The sequence below is a fragment of the Hippocampus comes genome, unplaced genomic scaffold (genome assembly GCF_001891065.2).
Source record: "Hippocampus comes isolate QL1 unplaced genomic scaffold, H_comes_QL1_v1.1 scaffold116, whole genome shotgun sequence".
NCBI classification, from domain to species: domain Eukaryota; kingdom Metazoa; phylum Chordata; class Actinopteri; order Syngnathiformes; family Syngnathidae; genus Hippocampus; species Hippocampus comes.
Genome location: NW_017805120.1, coordinates 379,608 through 395,800, shown reverse-complemented (window position 1 = coordinate 395,800; position 16,193 = coordinate 379,608). Strand labels below are relative to the sequence as shown.

The window sequence follows — 16,193 nt, the reverse complement described above, 5'->3', positions numbered from 1 at the left end:
CCCCCCCAATCAATACCTCTTTACAACCACGCCCCACTACTGTGACCTCTGCCGCAGCTGTTTCGGTCCCTGACATTGACGGGTAAATGACACACTGCCTCAGTCAGTTGGCCAGCCAGCAATGCGAAGCGCAGTTAAGTCGGTCACGACCCAGTCTGCAGGGTTCTGGAACTTGTTTTCATGAGTTGCCAACTCCCTGGAACGAGGATGGCCGCGATTCCACATGTTTACTTGTGAACACCAACCTGGGTCATCTTTGCCAGATCCAGCGAGGGCCTTTGCATGTCATCCGGCCTCCGGCGCTTGACACCGATTTTCTTGTCATTGAGGACACAGGGCTGCGAGCGGCTGCGGGCTAGACCCCCCGGCCCTCCTCGGCGCTCCAGTTCAGGGGTGGAGTCGGGCGAGCTGACCGGCGAAGGGCCGTGGAGCTCGGGGATCTGTTCGTTAGAGCGGTAGAGCGGCCGGGCCAGGCCGACGGGCAGGCTGAGGCTGAGGCTGATGCTTGAGCTCCGCCGGATGGCCGGGAAGCCCGTCGGAGTGAATCCGCCACGATGGACGCTCCCGCCGCTGTGGCACCTCCTCTTTTCCACGGCCGTCCACACTCTGGATCCCTGAGGTCGCCAGGTGGAGCGGTGCAGCTCGTCGGAGCAGGAGAGGGACCGGCATTGACGTTTGCTGGGCGGCGCCGCCGCCGCCAGCGAGGACGCGGCGGCCTCGGTCAGGCTGAGGTCCTGCAGGAGGCTGCTGATGGTGCTGGACGTGCAGCCCACATCCCAGTCCCATTGGGAGGTGTTCCGGTGCACCTGCGGCAGGATGTCCCAGAGACTCTCCAGGCTCGTGCCAACCTGACTCTGCGGCGCGGCGCGACCGTGTGCCACTTCGCACCATCCCCTGGTATCTGTAAACACGTTGGCCACACACAATTTCTTAATGGATTCTCACCCGTAAACTTGTCCAAACACTAAAATGTCATGATTCTCATCGCTAATAGTGGTGCCAAGCTCATTTCCCATCACAACCTGACTTGTGAATCCTGATTCGAATTATTCACCCATGTGATTGAGGAACCGAGCAACTCTTCAGGCCTCGTGAAGACTTTTACAACTTTTACTCCTTTGGGATTTATTCACAGAGTAGCACTTCCTGTTCTCTCTCAAAACCATGAGTTCTCCAAGAGCCGGTTAATTGTGTCTCATGATGCTGCACAATCAGTAGGTTGTATGAATAACTTGTGCTGTTTAGTCATGTGATTGAGTGCGACAGAAGTGGCTTGCTCGCCAGGGGACGTTCGGTCATTTCTCAGGAGTAATGTGGTGGAAAATGGCGCACCGTAAACGTGCATCCATTTTGTCTGTCCTGAACCCTCACCAGCATTGTCTTTTCTCAGCTTGTCAACGCATATTTGTTTGTCTTTCTTACCCGTGAGTTCACGAGAGAAGAGAGCGGTCCCCTGGCTCATGGTCTCGGTCTGGAACTGTGGAAATAAGAGCAGAATAATCATGCCGGCGTCTTGACTTCATTTTCTTGTGGCCCAGAGGGCAGGACGGAATTCTTCTACTCCTCCACCTACGTGATTTGCAAAATGAGTCAGCGTGGCGGACGCTGAACGACTCTATTGTGCCTGCGAGTGGAGTAAATGGAGAGCGGGTGACAGAAACACCGCGGTGAGAGCTGGCGGCGGATGATAATGAGCCATGATGCAATTCAATGTAACGGCGACAAAAGACTCTCATGTTCTCAATTTCAGTTCCGTCCCACCATCTTGCCTGACCAGTTTCCGGTGGATGTCGAAATTCGAGCTCGAATTGAAGTTGACACAATGAGCGCTCACTCACCGAGCCCAAATGTGTGCTTTTCGACGTTACATTTTCGCCGCCCTTTTCCGACCTCTTCTTGCAAATGATCACCATTGCGACGTGCATCCCAGTCCCGAGCCGTTTTGGCGAGTGTCAGTCAAGCAGGCCATGGCGAATCTTCACTCCTCGGGCCGCCGATCCTGATGGGAGAGACACGCACAGTTGAGTGTTTTTGCCGAGCATCTTTTCCCATGCGGATGTGCGTACCCACTCGAGCTTTTGTCTCATTTGGAAAAATCAGTTCATGCAACATTTGTTTTGTTGTCACACTACTAAACAAGATGATTCATAGCCATGCAAATGAGGCAGGAGAGAAAGTTATCCACAGGGTCAAAGTTGTGTAATTGAATCCTCAGAGTGTGTAGGGGGGGGTGGCCAGGAATAGCCGACCTTGCGGTTATCCACACAACCTTCCTGGTGGTGGAGGATGCAAGTATCACGAGTCCCACAGAGCCAAGTGGCTTCGGCGAGGCCGGATGGATGACATGGAAAATCCGTGTAGCATTGCGTGTCTCGCAAGACGCTGTATTTACATTCCTTGCCTTGATCACGTCGGGGCGACAAGCTCAATGTGAGGAGGACACGGATGACGTTTAGCATTCGCTTGTAGCATCAGTCCAAGTTTCTTCCCCCCCCAATACTGTATGGGAATGTCAGTGGTTGTTTATGTACACACCCTGTGATTGACTGGCGTCAAGTTCAAGGTGTGGATGGATGTGAAATAATACAATTGTAATGATCATACCGTTTATTATCTATTTGAATTATGACTCCATTAGTTAAAGTGTAATACGAATGATCGCAACTTGATCTTGTCAGCAAAGATCAGGCTTAATATTGTTTCAAAACTGATTTGCTTTAATGCATGCTACCATTTCAATTGTCTGTTCCCAAAGAAAGATAACGTTAAATTAAAAAGTATGAAGATGTGATAAAAATATCATGGATACGATATAAGAATTAATTTTCCCCATTCACTACTTAATGTAGTCTTCTACAAATTTAAAACGAACGCAAACGTGGAGATCTACTAAAAGTGTTGGGCCTCAGACACATCCCCCGTGCGGTGCTTCCAAGGGGGCCGCAAAATCTGATACGCCCCAATTAGAGCGGCTTGTCCATACATTGGCTAGACTGTAATCCCCCAGCCAACAAACATTACATAAGGATTTGGGTCTTGACTGACAATTAGCGCTAATGCTAATCCATGCTATAACCCCCTAGACAGCTGGTTAAAAAAAAATTAATAATAATACAAAAACACTTTAAAGCTCAATCAACTCGTTGAAATGTAAATTGCGGCCGGCGTTGCGTCTTCCCTTGCAAACGACTTACAATCAGTTGAGGCTTCACACGTTCAAGCAGTTTATGATTAGCAGATATTTGCTTTAGTGCAAATAGCGAGGGTTCACTGCATCATAAAGTCTGTTTCGCCGAAAGTGAAAGGAACACCGCGTGACTTAGGTGGGAAAGCACCTCACAAAAACGTTCACTCGTATGCGAGTACAGCTCGTGGCGTACTGCTTGTAGCTTACCATGTTTGGACTCTTGTCTTGTGTCCTAACGTGTGGAAGGGTGTGTTGTGACAAAGCGCTTCATAAAAGGAAACACCTAATTGACGGTTGAAACCAGTTTTTTTTTTTTTTTTCTGATGCCTAATCGCTGTGGTAATTTACCCAAAGGCCAAACTTTTTCTTCCTTGTTATTAATTAAAGGGCAGGTGCCAGGATGACGGGGCCCAAAGCAAACATACCAAAGTAGGGTACGTTCACTTCTGTCCATTTATGAATGAAATGAGCTCAGCGGAGTGGGAGGGGTCACGGGGGTGGGCCGGGGGTCTCGTCCAGCTTGCAGCTGCCCGCTTACCATAAACACAAAGACTCAGCGTGGCTGCCAAGCAGAGGCGCGCTCCCAAGGGGGCCCGCTGTTTAATTATTCCCCCCACACACACATAATCACGGCAACTGTACACACTAGCGCAGGAGCCATTAAGGTCAAACAATTGAAAACACAAACATCCTCCGACCCGCGCCGCACCGTACGGGAACGTGTCAGAAGCGCGCTCGCCTCCCAAACTTTGGGAAGGGTGTGTTGTGCCAAACCCCTTCATAAAAGGAAACCCCTAATTGACGGTTGAAACCAGTTTTTTTTTTTTTTTTCCTGATGCCTAATCGCTGTGGTAATTTACCCAAAGGCCAAACTTTTTCTTCCTTGTTATTAATTAAAGGGCAGGTGCCAGGATGACGGGGCCCAAAGCAAACATACCAAAGTAGGGTACGTTCACTTCTGTCCATTTATGAATGAAATGAGCTCAGCGGAGTGGGAGGGGTCACGGGGGTGGGCCGGGGGTCTCGTCCAGCTTGCAGCTGCCCGCTTACCATAAACACAAAGACTCAGCGTGGCTGCCAAGCAGAGGCGCGCTCCCAAGGGGGCCCGCTGTTTAATTATTCCCCCCACACACACATAATCACGGCAACTGTACACACTAGCGCAGGAGCCATTAAGGTCAAACAATTGAAAACACAAACATCCTCCGACCCGCGCCGCACCGTACGGGAACGTGTCAGAAGCGCGCTCGCCTCTTTCACACGGAGATCCTGTAAATTTGAGCAGACCCCCAAATGTAGCTGCCACAGAACCGGCCTAAAACGAGACATCAGATCCTCAGGTTTCCCGTAATCCAATTCCTAGAAATTGTTTTGCTTCCCTTACAATTCCGCAAGAAGCACATCGCCTCTGTTACCCCGCTGATACTGCATCATCACATAGGACAGTAACTTTTCCACCAAAACTAAAACGGTACTGTACAAGCAGAGCCACACGACGTACGCTTGTTACGTTCGTACATCATGTGCAGGATCATACGGCAAGACCACTGCAACTCTTTAGAAAGAACTCTCCGGTTTGTCCCCGCGGCAACCACAACCACCAGTTCCACCAACAGCCGAGATCTCCCACCTCACGAAAGTCAAATTGAGTTTGGCAAAGAAAATTGGCATGGCGAGCGCCCACAGAATGTTACACGCAGGCTACAGAGCAAACACGAGTTTCTGCCGCCATCCGCTCGGAAATGGATCAACTGTGCTTGTTAAAAAAAAAGGTCAAATGTGGAGTGGAAGTGTAATATTTTCCACATGTATTGTCACATCATGGGGTGTCTTTGAGCCCCACCGTAACTGAATGACTGACGGCAGCGCATGTTTCAAGTTTTGGTTATGGTGCACTCGTAAGACAACCACATTTGAGGGTAACGGCCCTCCCTTACTTTGACACGTTTTTAAATGCTCCATACATCGAGAGACACCATTAGCATGCTTAGATGGTTCTAAACTTTAAATTAATTCTCTTATGGCAATGTTTGAAAACCCTGGATAAGACCAAACTTTATCAACCAATCCGTAGTAATATATCCGACTTACGACAATGTGTCCGGATTTATACCGTAGTAAATAACAGTTCATATAATGACTTTTTTTTTCCCCCTATTAAAAACATCTGTATTCCATGTTGGTTCCCCTCAGCATAGGCCATTATCAGAGTGTGACACTATGATAACCATGAGCAAAAATATCACGATTTCACGGTATTGCAATTGCAGTTCTGAAATATATTGCTTGGAAATGGTTTGGTAAATACATTTTTCGATTGAACCAAAAAACTATTAAAAAAAAACTAGGAGAACATTTGGTGTATTCGTGAACGTACAAAGATGTTTTTTTTCCTGAATAAAATCCAAATATCGTATAAAAACCAAAAAGAACTTATTTCTCGTAAAAATGACTAATTACTGCAGGGTGGAACATTTTGGATTGTTATAATTGCTGTAGATTTGTAGGGTCTTGAGACCTGCCCAAGTAATTTTGCGGTCCGCACGCACGCACTCGCGGACACGCACCCCCCCCCCCCCCCCCCCCCCCCCCCCGGGGGCCGCCGCCCCCCCCCCCCCCCCCCCCCCCGCCCCCGCACCCTCAGGTGGATGCCTGGGCCCCACTCGCCCCACCCCTTTGCACGCCACTGCGCCCCATGTGGGATCTCAACTTTATCTTATCAAATTCATAACAGGGTACTCTTGAACTTACATCAAGTGAAATTAGAATACGTCGTTTAAAAAAATAAATATTCAGTGGAGACAATTTGCGTGAAAGAAAGAACATGTCGTTGAATGTGTGCAAATTATTAAAAGAAATATACACCACAGACAAAAGAAAGATGAACTTGGTCGAGGAAAACGTTTTCAGAGCCATAAAGTTATTTGACTAACAATCACCATCCTTGACGACTGAAGAACACGTTCAAGTGCTCTAACAAGTTAGTAAACACATTTCGTATTTACGACTGTTTTGACGTAGTCAAAGCTTGAGTCGGGTGTCTAACATTACCTTTAGCTGCTTTTCAGTGTAGCCGGATCATGTTGGCATCTGATGTGCATTTTTTTGAAACAAACACTCAAACGAACGAACAAAAACAGAAAGCCAGCGTGAGACGCGCAGCCAGTAATTCGCTGAGGAGAAGTGTAAAGTGCAACATTTACTCAAGTCCAATGCTCTACTGTCCAACATTGCTAGTGACGTCACATAGTGGACGAGACCATTCGCGGCAAGACTGGAGGGGCGTCGCAAGACGTTCCCACCGCCAAACTCGACATGTGAACAGCAATGAGTTTATTGTTCATCGTCATACAATCATGCAATTTTAACTTTTCTAAACGAAACACTCATATTTCCAACGCTGTTGGAAAGTCAAAGCGAATGTTAAAATAATGTTCCTTGAACGTAATGGAACGATCCGGCCGTGCTGTAATGAAAAGTAATCAGTTTTGCACGCGCACACGCACGTACACCAAAGTGCTTCCACAACATAAAACTTGAAACCTGATAACTTTACCATACCAATGTGACCCAGAGGGGGTAATACTGAGATCTCTCTTTCTTAAACTCGAATAATAACGGGTCTGTCATAGAAAAAAAAAAAGAATAAATACATTTATGGCAAACAGATGTCCAGGAAGTGACCTTTGACATTGTTCTACCGACATCATATAGAGTTTTCAAGTAAGAATATTCTCACTGTACAAACTGCCTGTTGTTTCAAGTGTTTTTGGAGGTAGATTTCATCTATAATACTATGGGGTACAAGCACCAGTCATTCAATTTGATACAATTTTCATTTTTGATCGACGCTGACAGGGAAGTATTCATTTTGCAATAATGCTTCACTAACAGCATAATTTCCGAAGTCATCTTTAACTTTAAAAAAATGTTGAAAGATGCACATATTCCATTTTTAAGGCAAGAGGTTTTTTTAAGCATTTTTAATAACAGTTGGGGAACTTTTTTCCATGTGTTTTTCCATACTAAATTCAAAGAAAGTTTGTTAAAATATGCATCAAGGTGGCACACTGGTTAGCACATCCACCTCACAATGCAGAGATTATGCGTTCGATTCTGATGTTAAACTTAAAAAGCACATGTTCAACCTGAGTCTGAAGCTGGACAGAATTTCACAGCTGTGGAAAACGTCGTGCCTGGTCCCAGTGCCTAAGACCCCCCCCACCTGAAGGAGCTCAACAGCTACAGACCTGTGGCGCTGACGTCTCACCTGATGAACACGCTGGAGAGACTCGTCCTCGCCTACCTGCGACTGTGGGTGAGCTCGTCACTGGACCCGCTGCAGTATGCCTACCAGCCCGGCACTGGCTCATTTTGAAACCCTTTCGGTCATCAAGGAGTTACATCTGTTACGTGTCACTAATCCCCCCCCCAGCATCCCCCTTCTAGACTGTCTGCCTTTTGTGTTAAAGGGCAGACGGGATTTGTGCTTGCTTGAAGGGGGACGGTGGTGGGGGGGTTCCAAACATCTTTGAATGTTTTGTTTCACACTTGTATTGTGTTTATTCAGCTCATAGGGGGCGCTGTCTACTCATCAGAAATAGACTGCGAGTTCCAGGAAAAAAATGAATTAGTATGCTTGTGGTTTATGGCCTTAGGACAAGTGTACACCACCTGTAGCTCTGACAGTTGGCTGGCGGACTCTTGTCACAGGACCTGATCTTTCTCCCCCTTGATGAACAGTTTGTTCTCCTCCACTACACACAAAGGGGAAAAAAATCGACACACATTGTACAACTAATGTATTTTATGAATATGTAGGAGTCCAGTGTTCCACAGTAACATATTTGAACACAAACAGTGGAGCAAGACGTGTCGAGAGACAAACTCTACTCACAAGCAAATGTTTTTTTACCCTCTGAAAAAAAATGACTTATGATTGCAGCTTAGTCAATTATGAATTTTTTTGTGTGTATTACATGGCTACTTCCATGTACTGTGTGTGTGTATATTTTTTTATTGGCAAGTAAACAAGTGGCTGCTTAAAACTGATTTATTTTCAGAAATGCAAGAGGTCACACAGTGTCTCAGAGAGGTTTTATAAAACCAGCACATGGAAAAAGAACAGTAGTTTCGAAAAACGCCAGCACCAAAGAAGAACACGTCTAATTTGCATTTTGGAGAAGCATGTATAGTAACAGGAAGTGTATTTTGCTCCTAACAATTGATTTCGATCAGTAATGCACCACGGTCCCACAGAATAAATATATCAGCACATTAATTTACAACATTCTACTTCAAAAGCGACCCTTCTGCATTGCTCGAAAACCCTGCAAAAATACCCGAACAAAAACAAAAAAAATCATTTGTTACATTCTGTGTTCTCTCTTTCATAGGTGTGCCCTGTTGCGAGACATTCAAAAATAATCCCTTCCAGTGTGTATGCTTCAAAGTGCTTAACGTGACTGTTGCGGGGCGGTTTCCTGAGCGCCCGCCAGCTTCTCGTCATCCATGTACACCTGAACCGACCTCCAAAGGGCCCGGATGTTGCCCTCGCCAAAGCCGCTCGACCCCTGGCGCTCGATCAGCTCCAGGAAGAAGGTGTCCTCGACAAAGAGTGGCTTGGTGAACACCTGCAGGAGGTACCTGGGGAGGGGACGTTAAGCTCGATATACTGTTTGCTTGAATACTGTTTGCTTGCTGAAAGGAAATACAGTAGTGCTGGACAATGTGGCCTGAGAATAAAATAGTGACTGCGGGTCACCATGTTGGTGACCCCTGGTGTAAGCAGCTTTGAGCTACCTAACCGACTTAGGGGAAAAAAAAAACACCTCTCCAAAAACTTGTATTGATAATATTGATTAATTGGCCAGCCCTAATATGAGATCGAATAAGACGATGGATCACCTCTGCGACTCGCGGGCCGATGTGGCCTGCATCTGTGGGTCGGCGTCCAGAAGAACGCCGTGCTGCGCCAACTTCTGGGCGTCTTGTCCCGCGTCCTCAATCTCCCGCAGTTTTCCCAACTGGTCATGCACAAGAGTTAAAAGACAAAAGGTGACGAGGACAAATTAGCTATTATTTTCAAAAGAGTCAACAATTAGGGACATGATTTTAACTTTTACATTTCGTTTTAGAATGGAGTATATTCAGTCATTTATTTAGCAAACAAACATGAGCAGATATCTTAAAGTGGGCTTGACTGCCCAAAAGGATATTGAGATTTCTTTTTCCAAAAAATAAAGAAATACAATTCAAATTACATTCAATTAATTTGAATTCTACATTTCAGAAAAAAACAAACCATTTAATGCACTTTAATGAAACAGAATTAACTGACTACAGAAAAAATTATTTCGGACTATTTAGCAACATTTTGTTTTCATTCTACGCGTGTCAAGACAAGCAAAGAACATAAGCAGAACTACTTAAGTGTATGAATTAGTTGCCGAATAGGGAATTATGACAGAATTCAAATTTTTTTTACCCCCCAAAAATAAATTCTTTGGATCATTCATATGATGGGATTTTATTGTGTTGTATTGCTTTTATCACACTGTTTAGTATTTGTTTATACATGTATTAGCACTGAACTGTTCCTATAGCGCTGATACATATAATCGTCATCGTCATGCAAACGCCATTCGGCATGCGTTGGTTTTCCTTCCAATATCAAGAGTCAAACGTGGTATTTGTCGATCAAACAAGCATAACTAAACAAAAAAAAAAAAAAGAACAGACTCGGTGTACCTCAAGTGTCTGTTCCATGAGCACTTCTATTTGTTCTGAGGATAATATGTATTAGCACTATCGGGAACAGTTTACACACTGGAGAAACGATGTCTCGCAGCTGGCCTGGGAACGCGCCAAATTCCCCCGGGAAGAGCTGGAACAAGTGCCTGGGGGGGAGGGAAGTTTGAGCTTCCCTGCTTAAGTTCTTGCTCCTGGTTGAAAATGGATGGATGGAACAGTACATTTAGCCCGTTGGTGTTTATGCAAACCTCAGTATAGTAGGCAGGCGGCGGAGAGAAGAAGCACACGCCGGCATCGGTCATGCCACGCACCGCTTCCACGATGTCGCCTGTGTACAGTCCAATGTGCTGGACCCCTGCCGCCTGGTGCTCCTCCAAAAAAGTGTTCACCTGGTTACTGCCTGCAGGGAAGCACAAGATCACATTGACATTAAATAACATTTAATTAATCTTCCTCGCCGGATCAATATTTACTCAGCTTTGGTCGCCACCTTGATCGGGCAGCGATTCGGCGAGGACAAATTTGCATCCGGGCTCGTTTTGCCGTGCGCCGGGCAGCGACAGGCCCGACTCGCCGCATTTCCAGTACTCCATGGCGGAGAGGCGGAGGCCGATGCCCTTCTGGTTGATGACAAAGCCGCTGTCTGTTTCGTCATTTCTGCCGAGATGCCATGCACACATCGACATTGCATCAACTGGGAGGGAGACGCAACCAAACGCCGCTGAACACGTGCAGTTTTTGGTGTTGTGTCAGGAATTTTAGGGACCAGTGGACGACCATCCAGTAAGAGCAAACGTTTATGAAGCAAGATATGGCATGGCTGCCATTAAGGTAGTATACAGTGGTGCGTTCAGGTACAAGTTTCAATTGTCCTGTGACTACATTTGTAAGTAAAAAGACTTGAGTCAAATTGACTTTAGTCTAATTGAGGTAGAACCTCACCCCCCCCTTTTTTTTTTCTTTTTTTCTTTAACTGCGCCCTAATTCAAACTAATCCATTTAGGACGTCTTACCGATGGATGAAGAACCTCTGGAAGCCAAATAGTTGTTGGTACCAACTCAGAACTTGTTGGCTGGTACCGGTGGCGCACGCGTAAGTGATGTGGTCCACGTGAGTGACAGCCTCCGGGCGGTTTTGCTTCTCTTGGCCGCCTTCCGTCTCCAGGAAGCCGGGCAAAAAGCTTCCCAGGTACTCGCTCTTGTCGATCAAAGTGTGGCACACGTTTCCCACCACGGAGCGCAGCACGGCGTAGGTGACCTGGCCCTGGTGGTCCCGCACGGTGGTGGGCGGCACCGGGAAGCTGCAGCCCATCCGCCGAAGAGCCTCGTACGAGCCGTGAACGTCGTCCACCTCGAAGCACACGTTACACGCCGTGTCTACCGGGTGGCGCGACGGGATGTCGTAAAGGCACCCCGCCGCTTGGTGATGCTCCGGCGGCTGCGGCTCGACATTGAGCCGGCCACAGTCTCCTCGGTTCGCCCTCTCGTTGACGACAAACACGGCGGATCCGGTCCTGAAGGCGAGCTGCCGGGTCCTCTCCGTCAGCCTGGTAGCGAACAGGTTGAACTTGAATTTGTTACTCAAGTCGTTGGCCAGTTTGTCCACATTGGAGACGTGCAGAGAAACGTGGTGCATCCGTCTCACGTAGGCCGCCATGTCGCTTGTGGAGTGGAAAGTCACCACTGGGCGCGTCCTTATCACGCCAGTTTAACTTTTCCTTTCTCGCGCTCTCGCTCGCTCGCTCGCTCTCTCTCTCTCTCTCTCTCTCTCTCTCTCTTTTTAAAAACTTTTGTGAACGCTTTCTTCCCCAATCTATGTATGATGTTTATTAGGTCATCTCAGATTTGTGACACCCCTTGAAACAGTACATGCGGTTATTGAAATGGCCACATGAATTTATTAAGGATATACGTTAATCTGTAACATGGTGCGCCTCAAACGTGTATTCATTTCGAATGCATTTAAAGAGTCTCACTGACATGATTTGCGCGTGTGCAGGGTTTGTTAGGCGTAAACTGCCTAATATGAACTCATTCGGCGACCTAATGCCAATGACGAGTATATTGTGTCATCCAAATACACATGCATGCAAATGCATCGTTATGCTGTTTAACCCACAGGTGTCAAACTCGGGTCCTGGTGAGCCGCTATCCTTCATGTTTTCCAAGTCTCCCTGTTGAACACACCGAACTCAAATGATCACATCATCAGAAAGCTCTGCGGAAGCCTGATATTGAACCTGTTCATTTGAATCAGAAGTGCAACAGCAGATGCTATATCTGAGGTCCAGCGGTACCTGGCAGAGGGGAATATTGTACGGTACGCAGTCAAGTCCCTCTGTTATATTGGAAGAACCAACACACTACTTTTCCCAAACCTCTCCCACCTCGCAAAGGAGTTCCTCTGTACGCCGGCATCGTCGTGCCAGGTGAGCGTGTGTTCTCCACAGCAGGGGAAATGGCATGCAAGGAACGCAACAGACTCAAGTTCCAAACACTGGAGCAACTTATTGTTCTGAAAAAAGATTTTTGAAGACAAAGCCCACCAACATTCTCATTGATATAATTTTCACATTATTCAAACATAATGAATCATACAATATGAATGCGTTGACGTCAATGATATTGGATACACTTTGTCATCAAATCAGTCTGTCAAATGGGTTGCCTGCAGGGATTTTGACAGTCCAGCAGGTGTCAGTGGTCAGCGACACAGGATCCACCCAGCGCGTCATCGTGGCAACTCATGCCGCCTCATGGACCCATCACGAGAAAATTGGTGGAGTTTTCCATGATCTTGTGGAAGGGCGTGCGGCGCAGCGGGTGGACGAGGACGAGCAGCAGAAGCTGTCGAAGGTGAGAAAGAAGTCGTATTTTACGCCATGTTCATCACTTTGGGGCCGAAAGTCAAGCAATTTTCGGGGTAAGCCAAAGCAGTCACCCTGGCGGGTCAACCGGTGGCGCTAGTCTGCAAAACGCCGTTGAACAAGCAGCGGAAGAAGAAGGTTGGCTCGGATTGGCCAACTGACGTCAGGCGAGTAAATGAATTGGAGTCAGGTGTGCAGGGGGAATAAATCGAGCGCGGTGCACAGCTGCGGCAAGATGGCAACCGACTGCGTGGGCATTTATTCGTTGAGTGAGCACACGAGCACATTATTTGTCGCTTTTTGTCCTTTCTCACAATGTCCTTTTGCTTGTTGCCCGATTTGCAGCGTTGGAGGTTGGAGCGCCATTCGTCTTTCCCTTGGAGTACATTGTGCTCTTCGTTTCTCTTGCCACATTTTCAACTTTTTGGGGGTTTGTTTTAAAGCTGGCCAGCTTTTTTTTTTGTTGTTTTTTTTTGGGTTTTGTTTGAAATTGTTGCAAGTGACAAAACCGACGTCTTTGTGCTTGCGAAGTGAACTATGAAGGGTTTTGGTTTGTTTGACCAAATGTTGTTTGAACATGGCATTTTCTGTCAGGTGGTACGCTTTTTTTCTCTTTTCATCCGTCTGGTTTTATGAAGTTTACTGTCATGGTCAAAAATGTTTTTTTATTTTATTTTATTTTTATTTTTTGTCCTCTCCCAATATGAGGAAGCCCCATTACATGTCTAAACCCCCTTCCCCCTTGCAGGTTATTCACCAGTGTCCTTTACTGTTCTATAAATGTGAATATTATTTTGCAAGCCTAAATCGTTTCACACATTTTCAGCCCTTTCTGCTCCAAATACAGCCCAAAGTACGTCTTTATTCGTCCAGTTGCCTCTCGCAGCGTGCAAGAAGATCCATGAGGCGAGAGTAAGAAAACCAACGGTTTGAGTCGTGAAAAATGCAGAACCCGAGTGTTTTTTAATTTTTATTTTTTGCAGTGTGAAGTTTGCTTGTGAGTTTTGACATTCCCCGCCGCCGCCTTCAGGAGTTGTCAGGTGTGTGCAGGTTTTCTTTTTAATTTTTTTTTTCGCCAGCGTGACAGTCTTGTCCAGGGAAACCAAGACAACAAAAGTATAAAAAATGATGAGATTTATTTAAGAAGAACATGGGACACCGTTCACAGATCTGTCTCGGGAGCCTTCTTCCTTTGGGCGTCTATTGCTCTCATTTTATCTTGTGGGAGTTGAAAGGCCAGTGCAATCAGCATTTTTGAGCAGCGACACAGAGTACAGACAAGTGCAACTTTGCTTATCAGCAAAATAACTGGTCAGCATTCAATAGTATGAACAGCTACTTCCATTTAGCGCTGTTATGTCAAATTGCCATGACAACATCTCGACCCTGCGATCTTCCCGGCCCGCTCCATCCACATTGGGTTCTGGAGAAATCAATTACACGTGTCTGATAACAACTTTTCATTTGCGTCCGTGCCCCATTTCCTGATCTGTGTTGCTGCTTTGATCCATCGTTGATGTTTATCTTTTGCTCCAAATAATGTTTGCATTGTCCCAGTCCATGATCTGATTTTCCCATTGGCAGTGGTCTGATGTGGCCCCTTTTTAGCTTGCCCTCTTTTGGCCCCTTTCTCTTGTGTACATTTTGTTTTGCAGGCTGGATGGCTCGAACCAGCAAAGGAGACACACGTTGGCGACATAAAACTGTGCTCGCTTACTCTTTGGGCATTTCTATATTTGCAGGGGGAATCGTTTGGCACAGGAGGCACTTTAAAGAAGCAGAACAGGGGTGAGTGAGGAAAAAAAAAAATGTCGAGTGTCATGTTTGTCCTTGCCGGCGCTCTATCATGAACTCACTGGGTGTGCACTGACTAACACTGACTGCATGATGGGGATTTTGGACTGAGGCCATCATTTTCAGCTCCTCATCAATGTGTCAACCCCGCTGACCTCAGTTCTCCAGCAGGCCTCGGCAGATGACAGCTGGCACACAAATTTCGGATGGGTTTTTAGAAGTCGCTGAAGAGTCATCACCCCTGATGCTCAGCTGCAAGCTTGTTGGAGGTGACGGAAAAGAATAGCGGCAGCCGGACCCTTCTCAAGGCAACAATGCTTCGGTGGTGTACTGTGAAGTATTTTAAGATATTTTTTTTGGAGGGGCAGCAACGTGTAAACCATTTCTTTTGATGTTTTTGCACTTGAATAAAAATGTGAAGTGACTTCAAGTGGTCTACCTTTAGCATTGGGGAGGAAGTACATGTACACATGCATATTTTTTTGTTTCTGTTATTTTGGCAGTGCGAATTAGCAATTTAGGACAGGAAACACCAGAGAAGCAGAGCAGTATGAAGACTCGACCTGGACTAAAGCAGTCTGTGGGTGTTGTCAGGTGGAAGAGGATCCTGATGAATTGGAAGAGTGTGCAGAGGTAACAAAACGCATGGCATTTTCATTGACAAGGGGCACCTGCAAAAATGTATTTTTATTTTTGGGGTTGCAGGCCTCAGATGGAGCCGACTGAGGGTGAGAACAAGGAGCAGTTCTGCAAGCGGCGCACTGATGAGGATCATCTGTCCACAGGCTGCCTGAAAATGCTGAACGGGCAGGGCCAGAGTATTGAGCTTTGCGCTGCGCCTCGGTTGAGCGTCGTCACTGTGGGTTGTTCTGATGGGAACGGTGGCAGTGGCGGGCGGTGCGTTTGGAGCCGGCGGTGGAACCCGTGTCTTTGTGCGCACTCGAGTGCTCTTTGGCAAGGCGTGTTGGAGATGGTCAGCGAGTTGTTTGGCTTGTCTGGATCCAGAGCAACTTTGTGGCGTTTGTCAGTTGGGAAGCTGCTTTGTAGGCGACAGTGTAGGCAGGGTTGGAGGAAGGGCTCTGTCATACCATCAAGGAAAAACATTTTGTCTGTGTTTCAGGGTCGCGCAGGCACCGGACCGCATGAGGGGGGTCGCAAGAGGATCTCGGACCAGGGTAACAAGTACATCGCAAATTAGTTGACGGGCACACCACGAACACGAGTTTTCTTTTCCCAGTTGCGCGCGTTGGACAAAGCGTCAAACTGTCAAGTATGCGAAGCCGACAAACGTCATTTGCTGAATTGAGGTTTCTTTTGAAAGTGAAACAGCAGAGCCATCGAACTCGCCGCCTTCCTGTCCAGTTGGATCCCAGGTAAACTCCAGCCACCACCTAAAAGTCTTGGGGCGGTTTTGTCAGCGTCAACCCCCATTTTTGACCCGAGTTTTCTGTCTCAAACGGCATCTGAGTGCTGTACATGAGACGGACGAACGGCCCAAGCTCCAGACGAAGAGGCTGATGGGGCGCTTCCGACCTTCGCGACTCAGACTCCCACTGACGCAGCCGTCTCACACGCGCCCGATCGGCCGCCGG

General features: G+C 47.0%; 4 protein-coding genes and 1 long non-coding RNA gene across 8 annotated transcripts in view; 2 read left to right on the top strand and 3 right to left on the bottom strand.

Annotated features, from left to right (window-relative positions):
- The window catches only part of fam53b (family with sequence similarity 53 member B), a 3,373-nt gene extending 1,428 nt beyond the window's left edge, over positions 1 to 1,945 (bottom strand). Inside the window, exons 1-3 of one of the 2 annotated variants that reach the window (XM_019865888.1) lie at positions 1,839 to 1,945; positions 1,372 to 1,477; positions 246 to 901 (exon numbers count right to left, since the gene is read on the bottom strand). In XM_019865888.1, coding sequence (XP_019721447.1) covers positions 246 to 901; positions 1,372 to 1,477; positions 1,839 to 1,925 — 849 coding nt within the window. In that variant the 5' untranslated portion in view covers positions 1,926 to 1,945. The remainder of the gene's footprint in view (positions 1 to 245; positions 902 to 1,371; positions 1,478 to 1,838) is intronic. The other variant, XM_019865889.1, reaches the window with a different exon arrangement.
- Positions 1 to 1,956, top strand: part of lhpp (phospholysine phosphohistidine inorganic pyrophosphate phosphatase) — a 21,652-nt gene extending 19,696 nt beyond the window's left edge. The window contains exons 8-9 of the transcript XR_002167752.1: positions 1,539 to 1,667; positions 1,751 to 1,956. The gene's annotated coding sequence lies outside the window, so the exon portion shown is untranslated. The remainder of the gene's footprint in view (positions 1 to 1,538; positions 1,668 to 1,750) is intronic.
- Positions 1 to 14,593, bottom strand: part of LOC109513426 (uncharacterized) — a 23,986-nt gene extending 9,393 nt beyond the window's left edge. The window contains exons 1-2 of the long non-coding RNA XR_002167763.1: positions 14,117 to 14,593; positions 5,920 to 5,925 (exon numbers count right to left, since the gene is read on the bottom strand). This is a non-coding gene — a long non-coding RNA (uncharacterized LOC109513426). The remainder of the gene's footprint in view (positions 1 to 5,919; positions 5,926 to 14,116) is intronic.
- Positions 1 to 16,193, top strand: part of LOC109513416 (uncharacterized) — a 203,962-nt gene extending 187,769 nt beyond the window's left edge. The window contains exons 2-4 of one of the 2 annotated variants that reach the window (XM_019865904.1): positions 15,105 to 15,234; positions 15,307 to 15,776; positions 15,923 to 16,193. In XM_019865904.1, the coding sequence (XP_019721463.1) occupies positions 15,152 to 15,234; positions 15,307 to 15,776; positions 15,923 to 15,978 (609 nt within the window). In that variant the 5' untranslated portion in view covers positions 15,105 to 15,151 and the 3' untranslated portion in view covers positions 15,979 to 16,193. Of the gene's footprint in view, positions 1 to 14,969; positions 15,235 to 15,306; positions 15,777 to 15,838 lie in introns of those variants that run through there. The other variant, XM_019865903.1, reaches the window with a different exon arrangement.
- hpdl (4-hydroxyphenylpyruvate dioxygenase-like) lies at positions 8,220 to 11,826 on the bottom strand. 2 transcript variants are annotated; one of them, XM_019865867.1, is made up of 5 exons: positions 10,954 to 11,819; positions 10,431 to 10,597; positions 10,189 to 10,340; positions 9,095 to 9,213; positions 8,220 to 8,833 (listed from the first exon to the last, which is right to left on the bottom strand). In XM_019865867.1, exons 1-5 carry the CDS (start codon positions 11,595 to 11,597, stop codon positions 8,644 to 8,646), a joined length of 1,272 nt encoding a protein of 423 aa, XP_019721426.1. In that variant the 5' UTR covers positions 11,598 to 11,819; the 3' UTR covers positions 8,220 to 8,643. The 2 variants fall into 2 exon arrangements, with proteins under 2 accessions (XP_019721426.1, XP_019721427.1); XM_019865868.1 differs by lacking the exons at positions 8,220 to 8,833; positions 9,095 to 9,213 and adding an exon at positions 9,696 to 10,042 and having other exon boundaries at positions 10,110 to 10,340; positions 10,954 to 11,826.